The following is a 20,712-nucleotide window of genomic DNA, read 5'->3' as shown; positions in this document are numbered from 1 at the left end:
CAGTTGCAGATGATAAAGGATTCAGAAAGTCAGTCATGCAGGCCCATATGACAGAGAATATGCATCTTCTTTTTGTTTTCATATTATAATTTATATTTAATTGTGTTGTGGTTTGCAGTGTTTTGTGTTGTTTCACTTTAAATTTGTTTAAAAGGAAAAAGCTGAAAATTTAAATAGTTAAAAGTTGAAATGTGAATAGCTGGTTTTTGTATTATATGATTTATTTATTACATTTTATGTGGAGTGAATAAATAAAAGTATATTTACGGTGGCCCCTAGAGACAAAGCACGTACGAACTCCAAAACACGTAAAAACTCAAAACACGTACAAAATACAACAGAAGTGCTCCAGGATGCTGGGCACAGTGTTGAGCTTTTGTTACCTAGTGGCTACACAAGCCAGCAAGTACCAACGACCGGATTTGGTGTGTGGTAGTAACAGGTGAATGAATTTTTTTTTTTAATTATTTGAATATATATGAGTGCCTGTGTATAAATACACAAACAATACACACATGCTTTCAATTGTGTAATTTAAGTGATCTAGGTAGCTCTGTTTTGAAGTTAAGTTAACGCTAGAAATGTGTTTTGGAGTTTGTACGTGTTTTGTCTCTAGGGGCCACCGCATATATTTATATATAAACATATATAAATAGTAAAAAAATAAGTAATTCCTTTTGTGCATAATTTTATATTATTGTTAATAATAAATTTATTAAAGCAACAAAACAACCCGAAGAGCCAGTTTGGAGCTGAAAGAGCCGGTTCTCTAAAAAGAGCCGGAAATCCCATCACTACTGGTTTATTGAAAAAAAAAAATTGTAAAAAGAGAGAGAATATTTAGCGATTTTTTTCTTGAAGGATCCCATCTGGATTCATGTGCTAAAAAGGATTTATTGAGGAATCTCTCATTCCTGCAAAATGAGTCATTTTAAAACATTTTCACCATCATCTTATCACTGAACGGAATAACGGAGCCTTTCCCATGTGTCCTGTGATTAGAACACCTTTTATCCTTCTCAAGTGGGAGTCAAGTATATGTATATACCTCGACAATCCTCAGGTAGTCCCTGTGCTGGCTGCTAACCTCTTAGCATGCAGACTTAATGTGAGTGGTTCCAGTATGTGCGCAACTGTCGAAATGAATCAGATTTAAAGCAGCCCTGCCCTTGCCCCAGTTAAAAATGTCTGGGTCTGACGTGGCTGCATCTCCAAATATAACTCTTGTTTTTGTGAATCGGAAGGGAAAGACATGAACAAAGCGAGAGCAGCGGTCCACTTGAGAGCAAGGCTAGCATTTTAATCTTTCCCATTTCCATTTTTTTCTATTTCTTCACTCCCACCACTTTGCTGTTGATCACACTCTTTGTTAACCTCCCTTTGTTTCTAAAGAACGCGTTATCATCCTAGTCACAGTTGTCCCTGTTACCCGTTAGTTTACACTTTTATGTTCTGACTTTAGGCAAAGCATCACTCTCCCTTTAGACATTGTATCCTCTCTGAGGATTTCTTTTTCTGTCTATATGTGCAGCTTATGTCTTTGCACGTATGTTTTCTGCATAACAGCATCTAGCACCTTTTTGATGGTGTGTTTCTTCATCTTGTGTCTTCAGCTTTTATTCTTATTCAGTCTGTTTCTGAGAACTACAGAAGCAAGACTTCATATGTGTCAATGTTTTCTACAGTCCAGGCACTAACTCCCCCTCCTCCTCCTCATTCTCCTCTTACTCGCCTCTAATCGCTCCATCTCTTCATCTTCTTTCTGTATATCTGTGTTGTGTCCATTTCACTTGAAGAAAGTGAAAACCATCAATTATAGCTTTCCTGTTTTTCTGCTGTCTCTGAACTTTCTCCAGTTGCAGTTCAAAGTCATACATGCAATACATGCATGCTTCCACCACCCCTATTATATATTCATCAATGCATGTGTACATGAATCATTGCATTGCTGCACTGGCATGGATTTATGCTGGCTGGTTTCTTCTTTTTTACAATGGATGAAAAATTAATTCAGTGAACGTTCTTTAAAATGGTTGTTTGTTTTTTAAAATTTGATATTTAGCGCTGCCAAGCAATTGCTACTAATAGCAATTTTAAATACTTTTTAATTTGAAAGTATTGAGAGTGGACCTGAAGCTTGCATTGTAAGTGCCAATTTTGTCTAGATTTCTAAATACAATCAATTTTGAACAATATGAAACAGAGAAAAGCAGCAAATCCTCAGAATCTGCCATTAAACTATTAAAAGTAATAATCAATGTCATCATTAGTTAATTAGTTTATTATGTCAGCAAGGCTTTCCAGAACTAAGTGAAATTTAATTTCTTTTATGCTGGTGCAGTGACCTGTTCTTTCATGTTTCAAGACAAAGAAACTTATCATTAAAAAAAGGTTTGGAAGCCAGCTGATTGGAAATGGTTGACTGGTTTAAACCAACCAATATTCTCATTTTGATGGTGCTGACAAATTGAGGTTGTGGAAGCTGTATTATAAACAAATTTCCAATTTAAATAGATTCACATTGTTCTCACATAGAACAATAATAATTTATCACTGTAGTAAAATGGTGCTCTGGATTCTTTATTTAGAAAATAGAACCATTACAGGTTCGGTGTGAACAAGTAGGAGAAAAATACAGAGTGAAAGTTGGTGCAGTTTTTAATTTTACTAAAATTTGACTTGGACTTTTTTTCCTTATAGAAAAAAGTATCTATTGTAATGTAACTATAAGGTAATTTAGCCCTAAAGTGATGGAGGACAAGTGAAACCACAGAACCATAGAATGTATATAAAAGATGGATGTAGTGCCTTAAACCTGCATTCTTTCCTGTGACCACCAGGGGGAACTCCTATGAATGCAAAAGGAAGTGTGTCATCTCAAACACTGGTTTCAGTCAGGTCTGCTACTCAGTCATCCAGTTTTGAAATGGCAATACGGCAACAGCAAAATTGCTGAGTTTGAAGTTTCACAAAATAATCTCATTAACTGTTGAGTGATAATGGCTGTGTATAAGTTTTATGTACAGTCTATGGCAAAAAAGCATTTGAATGTTCAGATAAAATTAATGTGCAGCTTCAGTGAAAGTTAAATACACCAAGCGAGGACCTTTTTTGTGTATTTTTTTTAAACAAAATTCCCCGTCTTCTGTTCCTTGCTCAGTGTTTTTAGGACATTATAGCAGGAATAAACCCCACAGACCATAAGCACATAGAAAATATCAGCTTGATTTTTATCTTTTGCAGCATTTTCAGCACATTAACATTTTGATGGTTGGTTTTTCTGTCAAACTGATTAAAGAGCTGCGTGCCAACCAGCGACCTTTCCTTTCTCCTCCTTAAGTGACTATTTCGAGAACGAAGGACATGCTGCTGCATGTTTCCAGCAGCAGCAACAGCAGTGAAGGCTCACAGTGCTTAGCATTATAAGTTAATCATATTTTCGGTTTTTGGAGAACTGTGCCACGTAGCAGTCTCGTAGCAACGACAGCAGCCATAAACGGCTCTGTTTACTGCTGTTAGGTTGTGGCAAAAAAGGGTGAATCTTTATTTGGATGGACTAAAATAATTCAAAGTGATGACTGATTTATCTTTTTTCAAATATTTTTTTTTGCATTTTTACTTTAATTTTACAGTAAACATAGGAGTCAAAAATTATTTTATTAACCTCACCCCAAATATTTACTCTTTTACTCACTAACGATTCTCTAGTCGATGCATTTGCTGCATTTTTCTGTTCTATCTGTTGTGATGGGCATCTCTTGTCTATATGTCTATATTAAATAACATAGTCATGAATCATTATTTGCTGCCACAGCATGTAACTGTAGATCATCATACCAGTTAATGAAAACAAATCTTTGTTGTTCTGGTGTTTCTTAATCTTTTAAAATGAGATATATCCAGCATTGATAAGCAATCCTTTAATTTGTTGTGTAGCGATTGGTGAAGATGAACATGCCAATTGCAGATGACAACACAGTGCATTTCACCTCCACCCTGATGGCCTTGATTCGCACAGCCCTGGAGATCAAGCTGGCATCTGGTGAGACTAAAACTACAAAAGCCAGAATCCCTTGCAGCTGCCCTGACAGCTTTGATGTGAATGTGAATGGCGCTGAACTCTCTGGTGCAGATGCGATGTGACATGTTTGTGGGCTCATCCTCAGGCTTGCTGGCACAGCGTTTGTGCGATGCTGACCTGAAGAGGGAAATAAACCGAGTGTGGCCCAACTTGTCACAGAAGACCATGGACCTGCTGGTGACGCCGCATAAATGTGAGCTACAGCTGTGTGCGGGTTTTGATGGGATTTACTAGTTCTTGCTGGTTATATGGTTTTTATTTTTACTCACTTTACCTTTTAAGTTTTGTTTTTGCTATGGCTGTTTCCTTCTATCTTATCACTCTTGCTTGAGCTTGAAAGTTAGGCTAGATTAAAGAAAACAAACAGTTTAAAATGATAAAATAAATTCTGTTATTGAGATATACAGATTTTAGTTTTTAAAGTTAAAAAAAAGGTGTCTACTGTGGTGAGAACATTAAAGAGAAACACATCTGTTGTGAAGACATACTCGCCATAAAAAGTTAAAAATCACTGTACGGTTACCTAGTCACTAGTGGACTGTGTACTAACTACTTCATAAGATGATTAGTTTTTGTTGCCGTGTGTTTTCTTTTGGTTTGCTCGAGTAATCCTGCTGCAAACTGTTGCAGTCTCACCCCCGAGTTGCTGCTCCTCTGTCGCCATCTGCTGCTTACTTGGAGGAACTGTCTCTCACTTGTCTCTTCTAGATAACGAGCTGACTGTGGGGAAAGTCTATGCGGCTCTAATGATCTACGACTTCTATAAGCAGAATCGTGCTAAGAGACTCCAGCAGCAGAATTCTTCAGATGGACCTCAGGTACATCACGAAGCAAAATTCAGCCATGCGTTATTATCTCCAGCTCACTTCATCCAGTTAGAAAAAATCCTAAGCAAATGAGATTATTTGGTCACACCCATTGTCTGCCTTGCCCTCACTGGTTGCACCTGTTTCATGTTTGTTCCTTGTGTATTTATAGTCCCCTGTTCCCCTGGTTAGATGTCAGTCCATCTGTTTAGCAGCCTGTGTACCCTCTTCTTTATCCAACCTGTTTGCGTCCCACTGTGTGTTCATCTCCATTGTTTCTTTCCAGTTTTATTCTAAGTCATTGTGAGGTTATATTATTTTTGTGTAGTTTTTCCTGATCATCCAGCCTTAGTCACTTCCCATGCTTTTGTTTGCCAAGCTTCACTTTTGTTTGTTTGCTTCAGGCTGTTTCTGGGTTTTTTGTTCCTTCCTGTTTATTCATGTTAAAATTAAAGCTCGCCTTTCTTTGGTATCCTTGCCTCTTGAATTCCTTCCGTCTTTTGGTCCTTTTTAGACTTGTCTTCAGAGTATTTCTTGACACATTGATTTTTGATATTTGCCAAATTGAAGGATTCAAGTAAAAGGAAAGGGAAAGAAACAAAGCTGCTGCTATTTGAATTCAGAAAAGGGATTTTTTTAAAATCAGGTTGTTTGAAAGTGTCGTCTATAATGATGAGAATTATCACAGAACTCTACCACCTAGTCTTTTGGTTTTACAGATTTTGGTTTTGTTTAGTTGCATTTACGTTGCTGTGTAAAAGTCTTGAGCCGCCCCTTCTTCTTTATGTTTTTAGTTGTATGTATAGGCACTTTGTTACTAGCAATCGGTAACAAAAACACATAATTCGATCCCATTTCCCACTAAATGCCCAATATCAAACTGTTCCAAAGGAACTATTAGCAAAACACTTACACTGCACTGGAAACGGACAATTGGAGGACAACAGTGAGTGTCTACAGCCATCTGTAAAACACATTAAAGGCTCTGTCATTGCTCAGTTTCTTTGCATTTAAGCCAGTGGTGTATGGGGTGTGGTCAAATCTGATGAAATCAGAAAAGTAACATCAGATTTTGATCCATCATGCATTAACATCTGGAAAGCACTTGATTGGGAGTGGCTTCATTTTTCAGCAGGATAATGATCCCAAACACAATGCCAGTGCAGTAAAAGCATACCTGGATAGAAAAACACACAATGAAACACTATCAGTCATGAATCGGCCTCAGAGGAGCCCAGACCCCAACAGTATTGAAGCAGTGTGGGATCATCTGCCAACATCCAAATAAGAGCTTTCAGTGTCTTTCAAGAAGCCCGGAGAACTATTTCTGAAGACTAGTTGAAGAAAGTTTGTCTTAGAGAGTTCAAGCTGTGTTAAAGAATAAAGGTGGTTGTACCAAATACTGACTTTCAACCTTGATAAAACTATACAAATTCTGTTTTTGCCTTAAATATTTGCATGCCTTTTTGCACGTGTTTCAATACATGCCCTGTTAGGAAATGATGGTTGGCTGGCTCATAATCAAGATGAAAAAAATAGTCTATAGCATTAACCTTTGTACGTGTTAGATGTGTTAATAAGTAGATTTAAATATAATTATACTAGCTTTAATATTTTCTCCACTGATGTTTTGTCAACCCTATGCTATCCTTCTTTCTCCAGAGTAAATTGGGGTCCTTGTTCCGTCCTGTACTGCCATTCACTCACATACAGGAAATAGAACCACCGTTCTCCAGGCCCAAACAAGTCCTCTCACCTGAGCCTGAAAAGAAACCAGAGGCCTCGACAGCTACCAACACCAACACCTTGATTAACAAGGACACAATGTAAGTGACTTTATCTATGTCGTTCCAAATGAAGGAATGACAAGCTGGGAGTCATCAGCATTGCAAAGAATATCATTGCAAAGAATTACTCCCTCATTAGACAGCTGACTCAGATTGTTCGGGGTTCTCCACACGATGCACGTTGCACAAACAGATGCTCAGAAAAAGCCATAAACTGTTGATCTGTGAAACATTTGCAGGCAAACCAGATACAACGGCAGCCAGATTGAGTTATTTTGATTTCTTTTTCCTGTTCATATTCAACCACATCCCTGGCCATTATAACCTAGCAGGGTTTGAATTGTTTACAGTTTTATTTGAGGAAATCAAACTGAAATCAATGAGTTCATCTGAATCCAGCAGGCTCAGAATGACTGGAATTAAACTACAGACCTGAAGTAAAACCTCCTTGACACTGCACTGCTGACAGCATCCGATATTACAGTCAGAGTCTTTTTTTTCTTGCACAGACTCAACCACAGGACTGCCATAAAACATTCCCAGTCTGGAGATGTTTCTCAGGCTTCACAGAGGCCCAAAAGTCGAAGAAAGCTGCAGAGAGGCCAGTCGGAGGATGTGCAAAATTTAACAAGACCTCAGGTAAAAAAATCACAGTCATTAAAATGTTTATTATATAACATACACTCTAAGTATATGCACTTATGCCTGTGTTGTCTTTCCTTTAGGAACAGGTTGAACTGAAGCAGGTGGAGAACACTTCAGATGCAGAGGCATATCCCAGCCTGGAAGGTCACTGCAGAGCAGCCTCTCTTCCCCGACTAAATGCTGAATACTACGTAAGCTCTCTGGTGCTCATGAGGTCATGCCTCTTGTTTTACTACTCACAGGAAGAATCTTACAATACTTTTTTGTTTTCTAGATTCTTGTTTTAGTCCAGAAATTGTGCAACTTTTTTTTTTTTAGATAAAATGGACTGAAAAAGGCTGATGGGCTGCTGAAGGGTTACTGGTTAGAGAATGCAGCCGGAAGCAGTGGCTCTCTGTCAGTCCGCATCAATTCAGCCTGTTGACCTCCCCTGAGAATTTCAGATATTTTACCAAGGAGGAAATTCAGCATGGAGATGTGTAAAGAATAAAAGATACAATAAATATGCAGATAGAGGAAATTAGTTAACAGGAAGCAGCTTCACACTAACTGAGAGGAGCTATCACACCTGGCAGGGACAAGAATATTTGGAACTATAAAATACTGTGTCTAATTTTTTGGTTTCTGTACTTTGATCATAGCTCGCTCGTTACCAAATCCATTAACTAAAATGCATCCAGTGTAGAAACAACAATTACTCTACCTTTGATGCGATATAAGGTTTTGTTAATTTGTACTGATGTATAAAAGGCAATGATATTACCAAGGCAATAACCAGATGAGATACAGCACTGAGAGTTCTTAAAGCATGACAAGCTTGAAATCTCTTTTAAAGAAAAGTGATAGATAAACCTTAGATATGACGTCTCAGATATTAAAAGCTCACATAATGCACAGACATGACAGTAATGCTTTTCTTTTGTAAATGTCTGAATGGAAACAGCTAAGCACATTACCTAAGATGTTTAACTTTAAGTTTATATCTCCTGCGACCAAACACTAAAATAAAGTATTTTATAATATGCATTTCTATGAGTGTAGAGTGCTGCAGGGATGGGTCTTAAAACCCAGAAATGATTTGACATTTTGCACCAGTTACTCCAGTTCAGTTGTCGCTAAAACAGCGAGTTTTTTGTTAAATGCATGAATTGATAAGTGTATTTAATGTAAACTTCAAAGATTTTACATTAAATACACTACGCATTTCATTCTAGAACATAAAAATAGGTCTGCTACCAAACAGCTGAATGAGAAGCTATATCATAGCTAACATAGGAGGTTAGGTGGTGAAGTCATGTGACCGTAGTGCAGTCAATTTAGAGACAAATGTTAACACTTTACATAGTTATATTAAAAAAGGTCATAAACCATATGCTGCATGATTATTATATAACATTAAAATTAGGTATCTTTCAGTTTTTGCGATGCAGATTGAAAAAGCTGGCATAAAAATCAAACTGGCTTGTTGTCAAGGAAACCAGTTTGGTACTGACTGGTCTAGTTGAAATTTTAAAGTCCTATAATTTTCTTACATTTTTATGATATTTACTGTAATCACGCTCACCTACAAGAACGTCTGAGTTTTGCGTGACTGCACTAATTTGTTCATTTTTATGACATGCTGTTACACCCCGGCCTAGGCAACCGGAGTGCAACACGAAAAAAAGTAAAAATAAAGAAAATAAAAATAATCCCAAAACGAGATTTAAAGCAAAATACCACATTTATTTACATCACCAAACACCAGACGTCAAACTATTTACAACGGGGGGAAGATCGCGACCATGACATACAGAAACACAGGGCTTAAATACATGGAGGGAGCAATCAGGGAATGGACAACAGGAGGGAAACACAGCTGGGACAAATCAGAACTGACGAGACAGGGAAACGTAAACTGAACACACTAAGATAACATAGACTTTCAAAATAAAGTAGGAAACACATAACAGTCACACAAAAACAATACAATACCAACGCCAAATCGTAACATACCCCGGAGGAGCACCTAGACACTCAAATCCACACACACAATTACGGTCACAGTCGTAACACCCCCTTACCCAAAAATCAAACATTTAACCCCAAGTGAAATGTTTTGATCAAAAGCGGATGAAGGCTGGTGGAGGCTGGAGCGGTCCCACGGACCCCCCAGCAGACGACGAAGGCTGGAGCGGTGCCTCGGACCCTCCAGCGAAGACAAACGAAGACTGAAGCGGTGCCTCGGACCCTCCAGCGAAGGCAGACGAAGGCTGGAGCGGTGCCTCGGACCCTCCAGCGAAGGCGGACGAAGGCTGGAGCGGTGCCTCGGACCCTCCAGCGAAGGCGGACGAAGGCTGAAGCGGTCCCCCGGATCCTCCAGCGAAGGCAGACGAAGGCTGGAGCGGTGCCTCGGACCCTCCAGCGAAGGCAGACGAAGGCTGGAGCGGTGCCTCGGACCCTCCAGCAAAGGCGGACGAAGGCTGAAGCGGTCCCTCGGATCCTCCAGCGAAGGCAGACGAAGGCTGGAGCGGTCCCACGGACCCTCCAGCGAAGGCGGATGAAGGCTGGAGCGGCCCCACGGACCCTCCAGCAGACGACGAAGGCTGAGGCGGTCCCTCGGACCGGCCCTCGGACCCTCCAGCGACGGCGGACGGCCGAAGCGGTCCTCGGACCCCTCAGCGATCGGACGAGCCCCCACATGTTACACCCCGGCCTAGGCAACCGGAGTGCAACACGAAAAAAAGTAAAAATAAAGAAAATAAAAATAATCCCAAAACGAGATTTAAAGCAAAATACCACATTTATTTACATCACCAAACACCAGACGTCAAACTATTTACAACGGGGGGGAAGATCGCGACCATGACATACAGAAACACAGGGCTTAAATACATGGAGGGAGCAATCAGGGAATGGACAACAGGAGGGAAACACAGCTGGGACAAATCAGAACTGACGAGACAGGGAAACGTAACCTGAACACACTAAGATAACATAGACTTTCAAAATAAAGTAGGAAACACATAACAGTCACACAAAAACAATACAATACCAACGCCAAATCGTAACATACCCCGGAGGAGCACCTAGACACTCAAATCCACACACACAATTACGGTCACAGTCGTAACACATGCACTTTTTTAGCAACCATTATTAATTATTTCACTTTTGTGAGTTACAGTAGCTGCTCGTGGCTGCTGCATTTGGATGTCATGTTAAGATAAATTTTCTGTCCATCATTTCTGTGTTTCTGGATTTTTCCACCTGTCAGATCTTGTCAGTTTAGCCTTGCCGTTTGCCTGTCTGCGTTTGTGTGTCTGTCTCTGTCGTTCTGCTCTCTTCCACAACACGTAACATGTGCTTTCCTTATGTTTATGTTGCATTTTGATTTCTCACGCTCTCTCTATTTTAACGGACCAGGCTGGAGTTACTCTGTTTTTCATTTCTGTTAAGACGTTTTTGCAAAGGATCAAACCCAACAATGTGCAAGTTGATCGATTAATATTTAACACTTTTTCTAATACTTGTTTTTAGAGCAAAGATGAATCAAGTATGAGTAAATACTGCAAATGTCACATTTTTGATGCTCTTTTAATGTTTTTAAAGACACAAAATAATGTCAAATGTAGCTGGTGTACATACAGAGGTGCCGATTGCAATAGGGCTTAGTGAAGTGAAATATACATGAGTTTGTGGTAAATAAAAATACTCCAAGGAGGCAACATTACAGAAGAAGCAGCTTCTCTTGGAAGTCGCAAAGCAGAACAATGTGAACACATGATAAAGAGACAATTTTGTACACTTTTCTACTTAATTGTCTTTTAAAAGCATTTGAACACATCGACTGCACCTTATTCTTATTGCAAAAAAATCATAAGACTGGCAGCAGATTGAGCAGAACATGTTATAAGACATTCTCATCACCCCTAAGCCTGGTTTTGAGCACCTCCCCCCTGTTAGATCCTCTCCTCCCACCTGAACACCATACGCTACTGTGAGCCACCACACATATGGGCAAAGTTAATTTCAAATTCAGGACATGATTCACACCAGCTGCAGTGCCCATCACCATGCTTATGCTCAGACCAAAGTATTCAGTGAGTTCCTACTACATCCATCTTTGAACTCAGCCTTCATTTCAGTCAGGAGTCCGGATCGCTTTGATCAAAAAGAAGATTGTTATTCCATCTGCAATAATTTCGACTTGATGGCATGGCATGATATTGCAGCCAGAGGCAGAGAGAGCTGCAGTGAGGCCCCTATACAAAACAAAGTGGGTATCAATGACAACAGACGTGGCATTGATGTGAGATTTGCCATTTAAATGTGAAGAAGGAAAGAAAAAGTGTGTTGTCATTGAGATCAGCTGACATAGCTGATCTGGTCTCCATGGCTTGTATAAAACTAATGCTATGCCTGATATCAGCTACACACCTGTAAAGTTTGTGGCTTTATACAAATGACACATATCTGCCATTTGTTGTTTTTCCAGACAAAATCTAACCTTTTACTTTTTCAGTATTAAAAGTTTGAAAGACTTTCTATCACGTGACTGTTTCCTCCTGTCTACATACAGACAGCCGTTAAGTATTAAAATGACTAAAAACCACATTTTGTGGTAGTTTCCATACAGTCGATGTCTCTGTCTGGTAATGATGACACATGTGTGCGTTGACAAGCAGGATGAACACATTGTTGGTTTTGGTCTTTTCATTGACAGAAATATAAGGCAGAATATCAACTGACTCATCCTTCTTCAGATTCTGCTCTCCTTTTCTGTCTTCCCTTTCTCCTGATTTCGATGCTCACTGCTAATGTTTTGCCCACCTCCTCTTGTGTGTGCTGTCTGATAGCGGAGCCACCCTCGCCACGCCCCTGGGACCCACCTGGCAGTATGTACCACCTGTTGTGCCACACCTCTCTTTCTTCTCCTCTCTCCTCCTCTTGTCCACACCCTCTTCTTTTTCTTCTTTTCTCATGTCTGTTTACCTCCATGTGCTCCTCTCATCACAGGAGTTCACACCCTCCCCACCATCATTGATAAAATGACCCCCCACCTCACAGTTTAATAACTGCTCATCCCATTAGCCTGTTCATAGACACAGTAGACACATTAAAACCCAGTATTAGCCGTTAAACATACCCAGAAAAAGCATTTGTATGTTTAACTGAGGTATGTCAAGCACTCTGTCCTGCTTTTCAGTATTTGTTACAGCAGTACAGTACTACACTTTGGTAAAAATGGGTGTATGTATGTAAGTGTTGTTATCTAGTGTGTAGTTTTTGCTTGTGAGTTAGTGTGATCTTTAAAAAAGAAACACAAGGTTGAGACAGTACTGCTGCTTTTCTGCTATCTAAAAGGTTTTCTTTTTAAAACCTTCTCCAACTTTATCTGTCATTTGTTGTCATGTTTGGTCTTAAAATCTTATTTTTCCAGACAAAATCGAATCTTTTATAGCCTCTTAGTTGAAGGCATGTTCTCTGTTAAAAGACAGAAAACCTTTCTATCACATCACTGTTTCTTCCAGTGGTGTGAATAGAGACAGGAAGAATTGAGAGATTATACCACTAATCTAAGAGGTAAGATTTTAAGACTGTGGACTAGATAAACTGACTTGGTAATATGATTTAGATTTTATTTTGTTGGCAGTGTTGTGATATTGTTGTGTGACTGTTGCTACAGGCTAGACTGTGAGGTAGGAACAAAAAGAACAGCACGTCCAACCTATTCCTGCCTGTGAAAGCAGCAACCAATGTACAAAAAAATAAAGAAGAAATGAAAGAAAAAAACGTTTATCCACCAACCGTGTTTATCTGTTTTTAGTGGGCTTACAGTATGATTAAAGACAATGTTTTTGATTGGCTAAAATAATTAAATAAAATCTACACAGTAACCAGCAGGTGGGGTTGTAACTCAGCTGCTGTTCCAGCTTCCTATCACACAAGTTACCTGGTAGCTGTACTGGTCAGTAAGGTAAGACTTTGTTGGAGAGAGTGTCACTGTCCTCCAGGCATTTATTCAAAGTACTTCAGGGAAAATAAAGGATGACTGTGCAAATTTAAAGCAACACACCTCTATATAATTCTGCTTTAAACACTACATATTATAGGCTGTCCAGGCGCTGGTACGGTAGACCCAAAACAGAGCAAAAAGGAAAATTATTTTAATCAGGCAGACACAGACATAAATACTTATAATACTAATGTCTCTGTAAAGTTAATCACAACTACTGATACATCAGTACTGTGTTTCCAGCATGTTTTGGTTGAATGTAGCACAGGTAAACTATCTTTGGGTGTACATGGCCATATTTTGGCAAAATATGAGTGTCTGGATCATCTTCACATGGATGTGAGTAATTAGATTAAGATATAGCTGTTGGTTGGAATGTCTGTTTTCAATGGGGAGTAAAGCAAAGCAACAAGCAACTAAATTTTAGGCCTGATGGCTAAAAACGATACAATAAGTTGTCACTTGGGCACTGGGTATTCACAATGTAGTGGAATTTAAAAACAGTGGATAATAAACAAAAGCACAAGCACAAGACACTGTAATTAGCTAGTTACAGTTATTGACTTTCTCATCTCCTCTATACAGGCATTTCTAACATAATTCATTTACAAAAAGAGACAAAGCACCATGAAAAAGTCAAGCTGTACAAACAAAATCACTTTTTCCCAGATATAATCCTGATCATAAATTTCTTTAGCCACAATAATACAGAGTAACTTGATATTTTGACAGCCCAAGCTGCCACAACCTTAATTTGAGGCTAACCTTGTAGTAATTGACTCATTATTTACATTCTTTGTAAAGTTCGATGTACCCTCTTGGGAAAAGAATAAAATGCCACAGAGCCAGTGTCACCACCCCCACCTTTTCTTTGTTCACTAACAGAGTTGCTAGTGAAGTCCAGTAGCTTCAAGTTGTGTGACAGATTTTTGTTCCTTCTTGTTAATTTTTTTAACATCTGTGCTTTGAGTAGATGGGATCGAATGTCAGTCTTTAAACAAAAGGCTGTCTCATTGTGTGTTGTGCATATTTTTGGTGATTTACTAAAATTGATTTGGGTAAAAACAACTACTTCCAGCTTCACGCGCTCTAGTCTCATAACACACCTGTCTTCCCTTCTCAGCCGATTGTGGACCTCAGTCCTATAAAGCGCTCAGCATCCTCGCTGACACCACAGCACTATTACCAGGATGTCGGGCTGAAGGACTATGACCTGGAACGCCCCGGTCAGGCTCAGTCCTCTGGAGGGATGGGCCAGGTCCAGGGCCAAGACAGAGCCCACCACCATCACCACCATCACCGCTGCCATAGACGCAGGGATAAGGACAAAGACAAGAAGCAGAAGTCTCTGGATAGAGCTGCATCAGTGCAGCCATCCAGCACCGTTGGTGAGGCATTCTTATTATATGCAGTGTTGGTCAAGTTACTTGAAAAAAGTAATCAGTAACTAATTACTGATTACTTCCCCCAAAAAGTAATCCCGTTACTTTACTGATTACTTATTACTTATTTTCAAAAGTAATTAATTACTCAGTTACTTAGTTACTTTTTAAAAACACGATTTACAACCTGAATAGATGATAAAGTGATAGATCTTTCAGCCCAATTCTACTTTTTCTACATAATCCATCATACAAAATGTAATCAAATGGAAAAGTCCCTTTTTAAAACTTGTTTTATTAGTTTTAATCTTTTAACTTTATGCATCAAGCAAAAATTTAATTATATGCAACATTCTCTGACTGGAAGAAATTAGTTTAACATTTAAACCTATTTTCTGCATATTCCAGCACATAAAATAAAATATTTTTTGTGTTTACACTCACTCTTTCAAATAGATGCAAGTAAAACACAGCAGAAAATAAATAAAGTCAAAGACTCAGCGGTCCTGTTGCTCTATTTTCACCTGTAAAGCAGGAGCAGGGTAGGCGGAGGTTTACCCTGGTGCAGGTGTGCTGCGGTCAGTGGAAGAATCCGCGAGTTTCTCTGTGAATTTCCCATCACGTCTTTGTGCACTGGTGCTTGCTCGGAAGTTTAGGGGTTTTTTTCGCTGTAAAAAGAAGTTTTCTTCCCACGCACAGCAGACGCTAATGTTTTTGTCACTTTTTATGGAATCAAACTCAAAGTAAGGTCAGTACTTCCACGCTTTAAACGCTGTACGCTCATACTCTCTCCCGCACTCCATATATTATCCATTGTTGATCTGCACACAGCTGTTGTCACGAACTTCGCACTCACTTAAGTCAATGTCGTGAGACATTCTCGCAAGAAAATCATGGTTTTAGTAACGCAGTAACGCAGCGTTCCTACGGGAAAGTAACGGTAATCTAATTACTGTTTTTGCAATAGTAATCCCTTACTTTACTCGTTACTTGAAAAGAGTAATCGGATTACAGCCCATCTCTGATTATATGATTAGTAAAGATTTTTGATTTATAATGTACAGCACATAATAACAAAAGAGAACTCTTTAAAAATGTCTCGACCCATCATTCAATTCAGTAAACATAATTCTATAGCCACAGTTGTACTTTTACTGAACTGAAACTCCTCTTATAAAGCATTTCAATTCAATTTTATAAAGATCCAAATCACAACATCAGTGTCATCAACACCCTTTGTATTGTAAGGTTGGGACAATACAATAATACAGAGAAAACTCCAACAATCAGCCAATGCCTTGTCAGAACCAGGCTTTAGGAGGGGCAGCTGTCTGCTGCGACCTGTTTTGGGTGACAAAATCTGTGTTTATCCTCAGCCAACAGAAATAAAATATTTCTCTTGTGATGTCAAAACATAAAGAAAACTTTTATAGTTCAATATCTCAATCAGGTATTTAACAGCAAGAACCAACCAGTCTCTACTAAAAACACATTCATTTTGTGAAACAATGAAAAGTACCCATATATAACAGCAGTAAACTGAACAAAAGGTCAGAATTTGCAGCCACTGGTTTCTTAATTATGAACATTTGAAAAAAACTATTTTTTGCAGTTTGTGATGGATTACAGAACACGAAACATTTTGGTAAGAAGATGGATGTGTGCTGTTAGATGGATTACAAAGACATTTATCGCAGATGTTTATGATATCTAAGATCCCCTGATTTTTCCTCTGCCAGCTACCGGCTGACTGATATCTAGACAGACATTTTTAGCTGTCAAACTGCCTGCATCACACTTCCTTAGTTAGGTTTTGCACAAAGAATATTTTTTTTTACTGTTTTTATGTATTAAATTGTCCTCTTTCTTGGATAACTTTAGATCTTTCGGCACATCCTATAAAACTTACCTACAACACTAATGTTCAGTAGATACACTGACTATTTAAGAGTGTTGAATGATTGATTAATTAGTTAGCTTTTAATCTACAAGGAGACTATTTTAATACCAGAACTTGGCATCACTTCAATAGCGAAACAGATAGCAATCCAAACTTTTCCTTTCAGGCATTGCTGCTGAAATTCTTCATAGGATTAAAGTTCCATGATCGGGTTATGTAGGTGAAGGGTTTTCTGCAGTGCTTCAGTCAGGAGTTTCTCATGTCAGTCTTTCCATATGATTAGACGAATTTTGCTGGGGATTTCTTTTTCTGTCTGTACCTTAGCACTTCATAAAGGTCTCCTGTGAATGCTCTGTTCCAAAACCTTACAAATTGAATTGTATATTAATGTGAAAGCTTGACTTTTTCTTTTTCTTTCATTGATTAAAACAAACAAACAAAAAAGAAAATCTCAGCTGCTGCTCTCTTTTTTGGACCATTCTTTGTAAACCCTAGAAATTCCCAAATTCAGTGTGGAATAGTGGGCTGCTCAAATGTCCGAGCTTCTCACCCTTTGCAGGAAACTCATTTCTGCTGCTTGTATCCACAGTTTCATTCTTTCAGTCCTCATTCATTCTATGCTCATGACTATAGGTGGGGGTAGGAATGTAGATTGAATAGTAACTCAACAGGGTCGTTTTTATGCTCATCTCTCTCTTCACCACAATGTATTGGCAAGTTTCACCAATCCATCTTTCAATCTTGTCTTTTTAACTTTGTGAACAAGACCCCAAGATACTGTTATCCAGTAGGATAATATAATAATCAGATAACTTTATTTATATACAATTTTGATGGTACCATCCTCCAGATTCATTTACCGATCCCTCAGCTGAAGGACTGTCCAGAGAGCGAGCAAGGGAACGGGACCGCAGTCGGCCTCATGAGAGGAGGCACCACTCCTCAGCGGGAGAGAAGCAGCGCTACTATTCCTGTGAGCGTTACGGCAGCAGAGAGCAGAGCCACACCAAGTCAGCTGGTCCCAGCCGATCCACGTCTCCAGGAGAGGGACAGGACTCTGGTTTCCTCAGACAGGTGAGTTACCTGCCAAACTGTATGTGGCTTAGTGATTAACAGCTTGCTTGTTATGCAGTCTGTATGTATTCAAACAGTGGCCTGACTTACAGCTTAGTCAATCTACATCCACATTTGCATCAACACCCATTTAAATTGCAGTTTTGAGCTTAATCAACAATGAAAGCCTCTAGATTTGTTTAATAATTTGATGTTTAAGTTTTTCAAAAAAATCTTTTTGAGTGATCGCGCTGTATGAGGAATGATCAGTAAGTTCTGGGAAGAGTTCCATCAAAACCTGATTTGGGCAATCTCCCATTAAAGTTCATCCTCTCAGGCATGTTCAGATCTTCTCCAGAATGGCGGATATTTATAGATCTCTCCATGGAAGTCCTCTCTTCGCTGTGTTTAGAAAGAAAGAAAGTGTACTTTATTGATCCCCGTGGGGAAATTCCTCTCTGCATTTAACCCATTCACTCAGTGAAGCAGTGGGCAGCCATTGGGCGCCCGGGGAGCAGTGTGTAGGGACGGTACCTTGCTCAGGGGTACCTCAGGGTAGCTGTTCAGGGGAATCGAACCCCGACCTTCCAATCATGGGGCCACCACTCTACCTACTGAGCTATCCCTGCCCAATTTACAATTTACAGAGAGCAGACAACAACTCTCTGATCATGAAAGGTGTGTTTCCAACTATAACCAGGCACTTTTCAGCAGTATTCAGTTAAGCTGTCCACAGTATCTAAGTCCATGTCATCCGAGGAATGAGTTTGAGAGCATGTTCATACTTTTTTTTTTTTTTTAGCCAACATTCATCAGGTTGTGCACCATCCCAAAGGAAGTCCTAAACCGTTGAGTAGAAGGCAGTTGTAATTCTTTTTAGGTTCATGAAGATGTTCCACCTTTAATCTGAGAGGCTTCAGTTTTAAAAAAGTTTTTCACCTTTATGGTGGTCCTGAGATCGCATTACAGGCATTTAGCCCCCAGTTACACCTTGGTCCACATGACCTTAATAACTCAATTGATTGCAAGGTGGGGCAGTAGTGCCTCAAAGAATTCACACCTTGGCTCATGTGACTATAATGACCAATTCCTTGGTTCATGTGACTCATATGATGACAGAATGGGTCAGTGACTCTAAGGACCACCTTCAAAGGGACAACCCCACTAGGGTTTAATATGGTAGCACTGAAAGGTCACATGGACTGCAACTTAAGAAAACACCAGCAAACAGAAAAATGCTGCAAACGCACACAAAACACAACGAAAACACAAAAAAAATGCTGCAAAAACTGAAATGTTTTGGTTTCTGTCACTTCCCCATCTGGTCCATCTCATTATTGTGTCCCCAGAAACACTTCTGGTGGGGTTTTTTTCTTAAAAGGCTATTATGCTTTTATGCAAATCAGTCCTAATTAATGGTTTCAGCTTGGACCTCCCTTGTGTCTGCAACTACAGCAACAAACCTGCTGCCTTCTCATAGTAACATTGGTCTGTATATTTGTGCCCATGTGGCTTATTGTGCTTTTAGATAACATAAAGAAGGGATGTCTTTACAGGATGTATGGACAGGTGAACAAATAACAAACATTAAAACTAAAAAAAAAAGGATTAATCCTTCAAAGTCGCTGTTGTGCAACTAAATCATTCAGTCTTTCCTTTCTCAGCATGGCGGCAGTGTGGTTAAATCTGGCCACGGGACACTTCCATCTGGTTCAAGCACACCGGGTCGTGGTCGCAGGCAGCTCCCCCAGACGCCCCTCACCCCTCGTCCCGCTGTGGCCTACAAGACTACCAACCCCTCCAATCTCCCATCCAGTGCCATCATGGCTACAACAGGGCACCAGACTCGCTTCAGCCGTGGTCTTTCAGAGCATGATCGCTTACTCGGAGCCTACGAGGAGTCCCCAATACCAATTACTCGAATTGGGTCTGACCCTAATTTAAACCGGCAGCAGCAGGACTCGTCTCAGAAGGCTCTCCTTGATGAGGAGGACTTCCAGGATGCTTTAAGCAGCCAAGGAGGAGGCCGCTCTGCCAGAACTGCTGCCTCCTCTACAGCCTCCGCATCTCACCCAACTACTGCTACACCCGTCACAGCACCCACCACACAGGGCCGAGCAGTGGTCATGCCTAATGGGTACCACTTCACTCTTGGGGTCAACTCTTCGTCTGGGCCTGGGAATAGAGGAGCAGGAAGTCTCAGGGAGAGGGAGGAGGATGACTGGTGCTAACGTGGCAGAAAATTTTAGAAAGCCTGCTGTTAGCTAGAATGGGGCAGCTCATGAGTGCTGCTCAGCGCTCAGGTCAGGAGCTGGTACAACAGGAGGCCAGGCGACTGATACAGAAGAAAACACGATGAGGGAAAGTCAGTGGAAAGCGCTCTGAGAGGGGATCAGAAATAATTACAGCTTTTTAGTGTTACTGTCTTTTTAATATATCAACCACTTTCAAGAGAAAAACACTGACTTTTTCTAACCCCTTTACTTGCACTGGAATTAGCGCACATGTGGAGGCTCTCAAGTATTTTGCCTTGGCCAGTATATTCAGTGGAGAAGAAGACAAAAGCCAAAATATCCCTGTTGTTTGTGCTTTAGACTGATGCTCATCCCCGGCATTGATATGACTGCCCACACCACACTTTTTATTGCTGTATGTCTTATTTTGTTACCAAATTTCTCTCTCTTGCTTTCTCCTGGTTTGTTTCTTTATTGTATTGCAGCACATCTTTACCAGAGCAGATTAGGAAAGCTTTTTGTTTTTAATGTATGTCTTAAAATTCTGTCATAACACCCAGTAAACACAAGAGTCACACAATGACTTAAGATAAGACCAGAGTTGAGTTTTTAGAATCCCACTTTTGTAAAATCTCCCAGATGTAATTTTGTGAGAGCACATAGGGACTAGAACAACTCGTTTTTGACATTAAGTGGCTAACTACTAAGTGCCTCTTTTACCACAATGTATTAAAATGGAGCCTGACTTTGGGTCAGTGGAGGTTGGGTGTAGCTAAAAAAACGCAAAAGCAAAAACAAAAAAAACGTGGTCAGAACAAAACTTGTG

At 39.8% G+C, this 20,712-nt stretch overlaps 1 protein-coding gene across 25 annotated transcripts in view; it reads left to right on the top strand.

Annotated features, from left to right (window-relative positions):
• The window catches only part of cacna1bb (calcium channel, voltage-dependent, N type, alpha 1B subunit, b), a 233,958-nt gene extending 213,246 nt beyond the window's left edge, over positions 1-20,712 (top strand). For 24 of the 25 annotated variants that reach the window (XM_026174414.1, XM_026174412.1, XM_026174411.1 and 21 more), the window contains 10 exons: positions 3,937-4,042; positions 4,167-4,274; positions 4,790-4,899; positions 6,550-6,713; positions 7,184-7,313; positions 7,400-7,510; positions 12,158-12,196; positions 14,441-14,705; positions 17,450-17,673; positions 19,317-20,712. In XM_026174414.1, the coding sequence (XP_026030199.1) occupies positions 3,937-4,042; positions 4,167-4,274; positions 4,790-4,899; positions 6,550-6,713; positions 7,184-7,313; positions 7,400-7,510; positions 12,158-12,196; positions 14,441-14,705; positions 17,450-17,673; positions 19,317-19,883 (1,824 nt within the window). In that variant the 3' untranslated portion in view covers positions 19,884-20,712. The remainder of the gene's footprint in view (positions 1-3,936; positions 4,043-4,166; positions 4,275-4,789; positions 4,900-6,549; positions 6,714-7,183; positions 7,314-7,399; positions 7,511-12,157; positions 12,197-14,440; positions 14,706-17,449; positions 17,674-19,316) is intronic. The other variant, XM_026174398.1, reaches the window with a different exon arrangement.

This window comes from Astatotilapia calliptera, chromosome 7 (genome assembly GCF_900246225.1).
Source record: "Astatotilapia calliptera chromosome 7, fAstCal1.2, whole genome shotgun sequence".
NCBI classification, from domain to species: Eukaryota; Metazoa; Chordata; class Actinopteri; order Cichliformes; family Cichlidae; genus Astatotilapia; species Astatotilapia calliptera.
The sequence above is the reverse complement of the archived record's forward strand: the minus strand, read 5'-3'. Positions and strand labels throughout refer to the sequence as shown.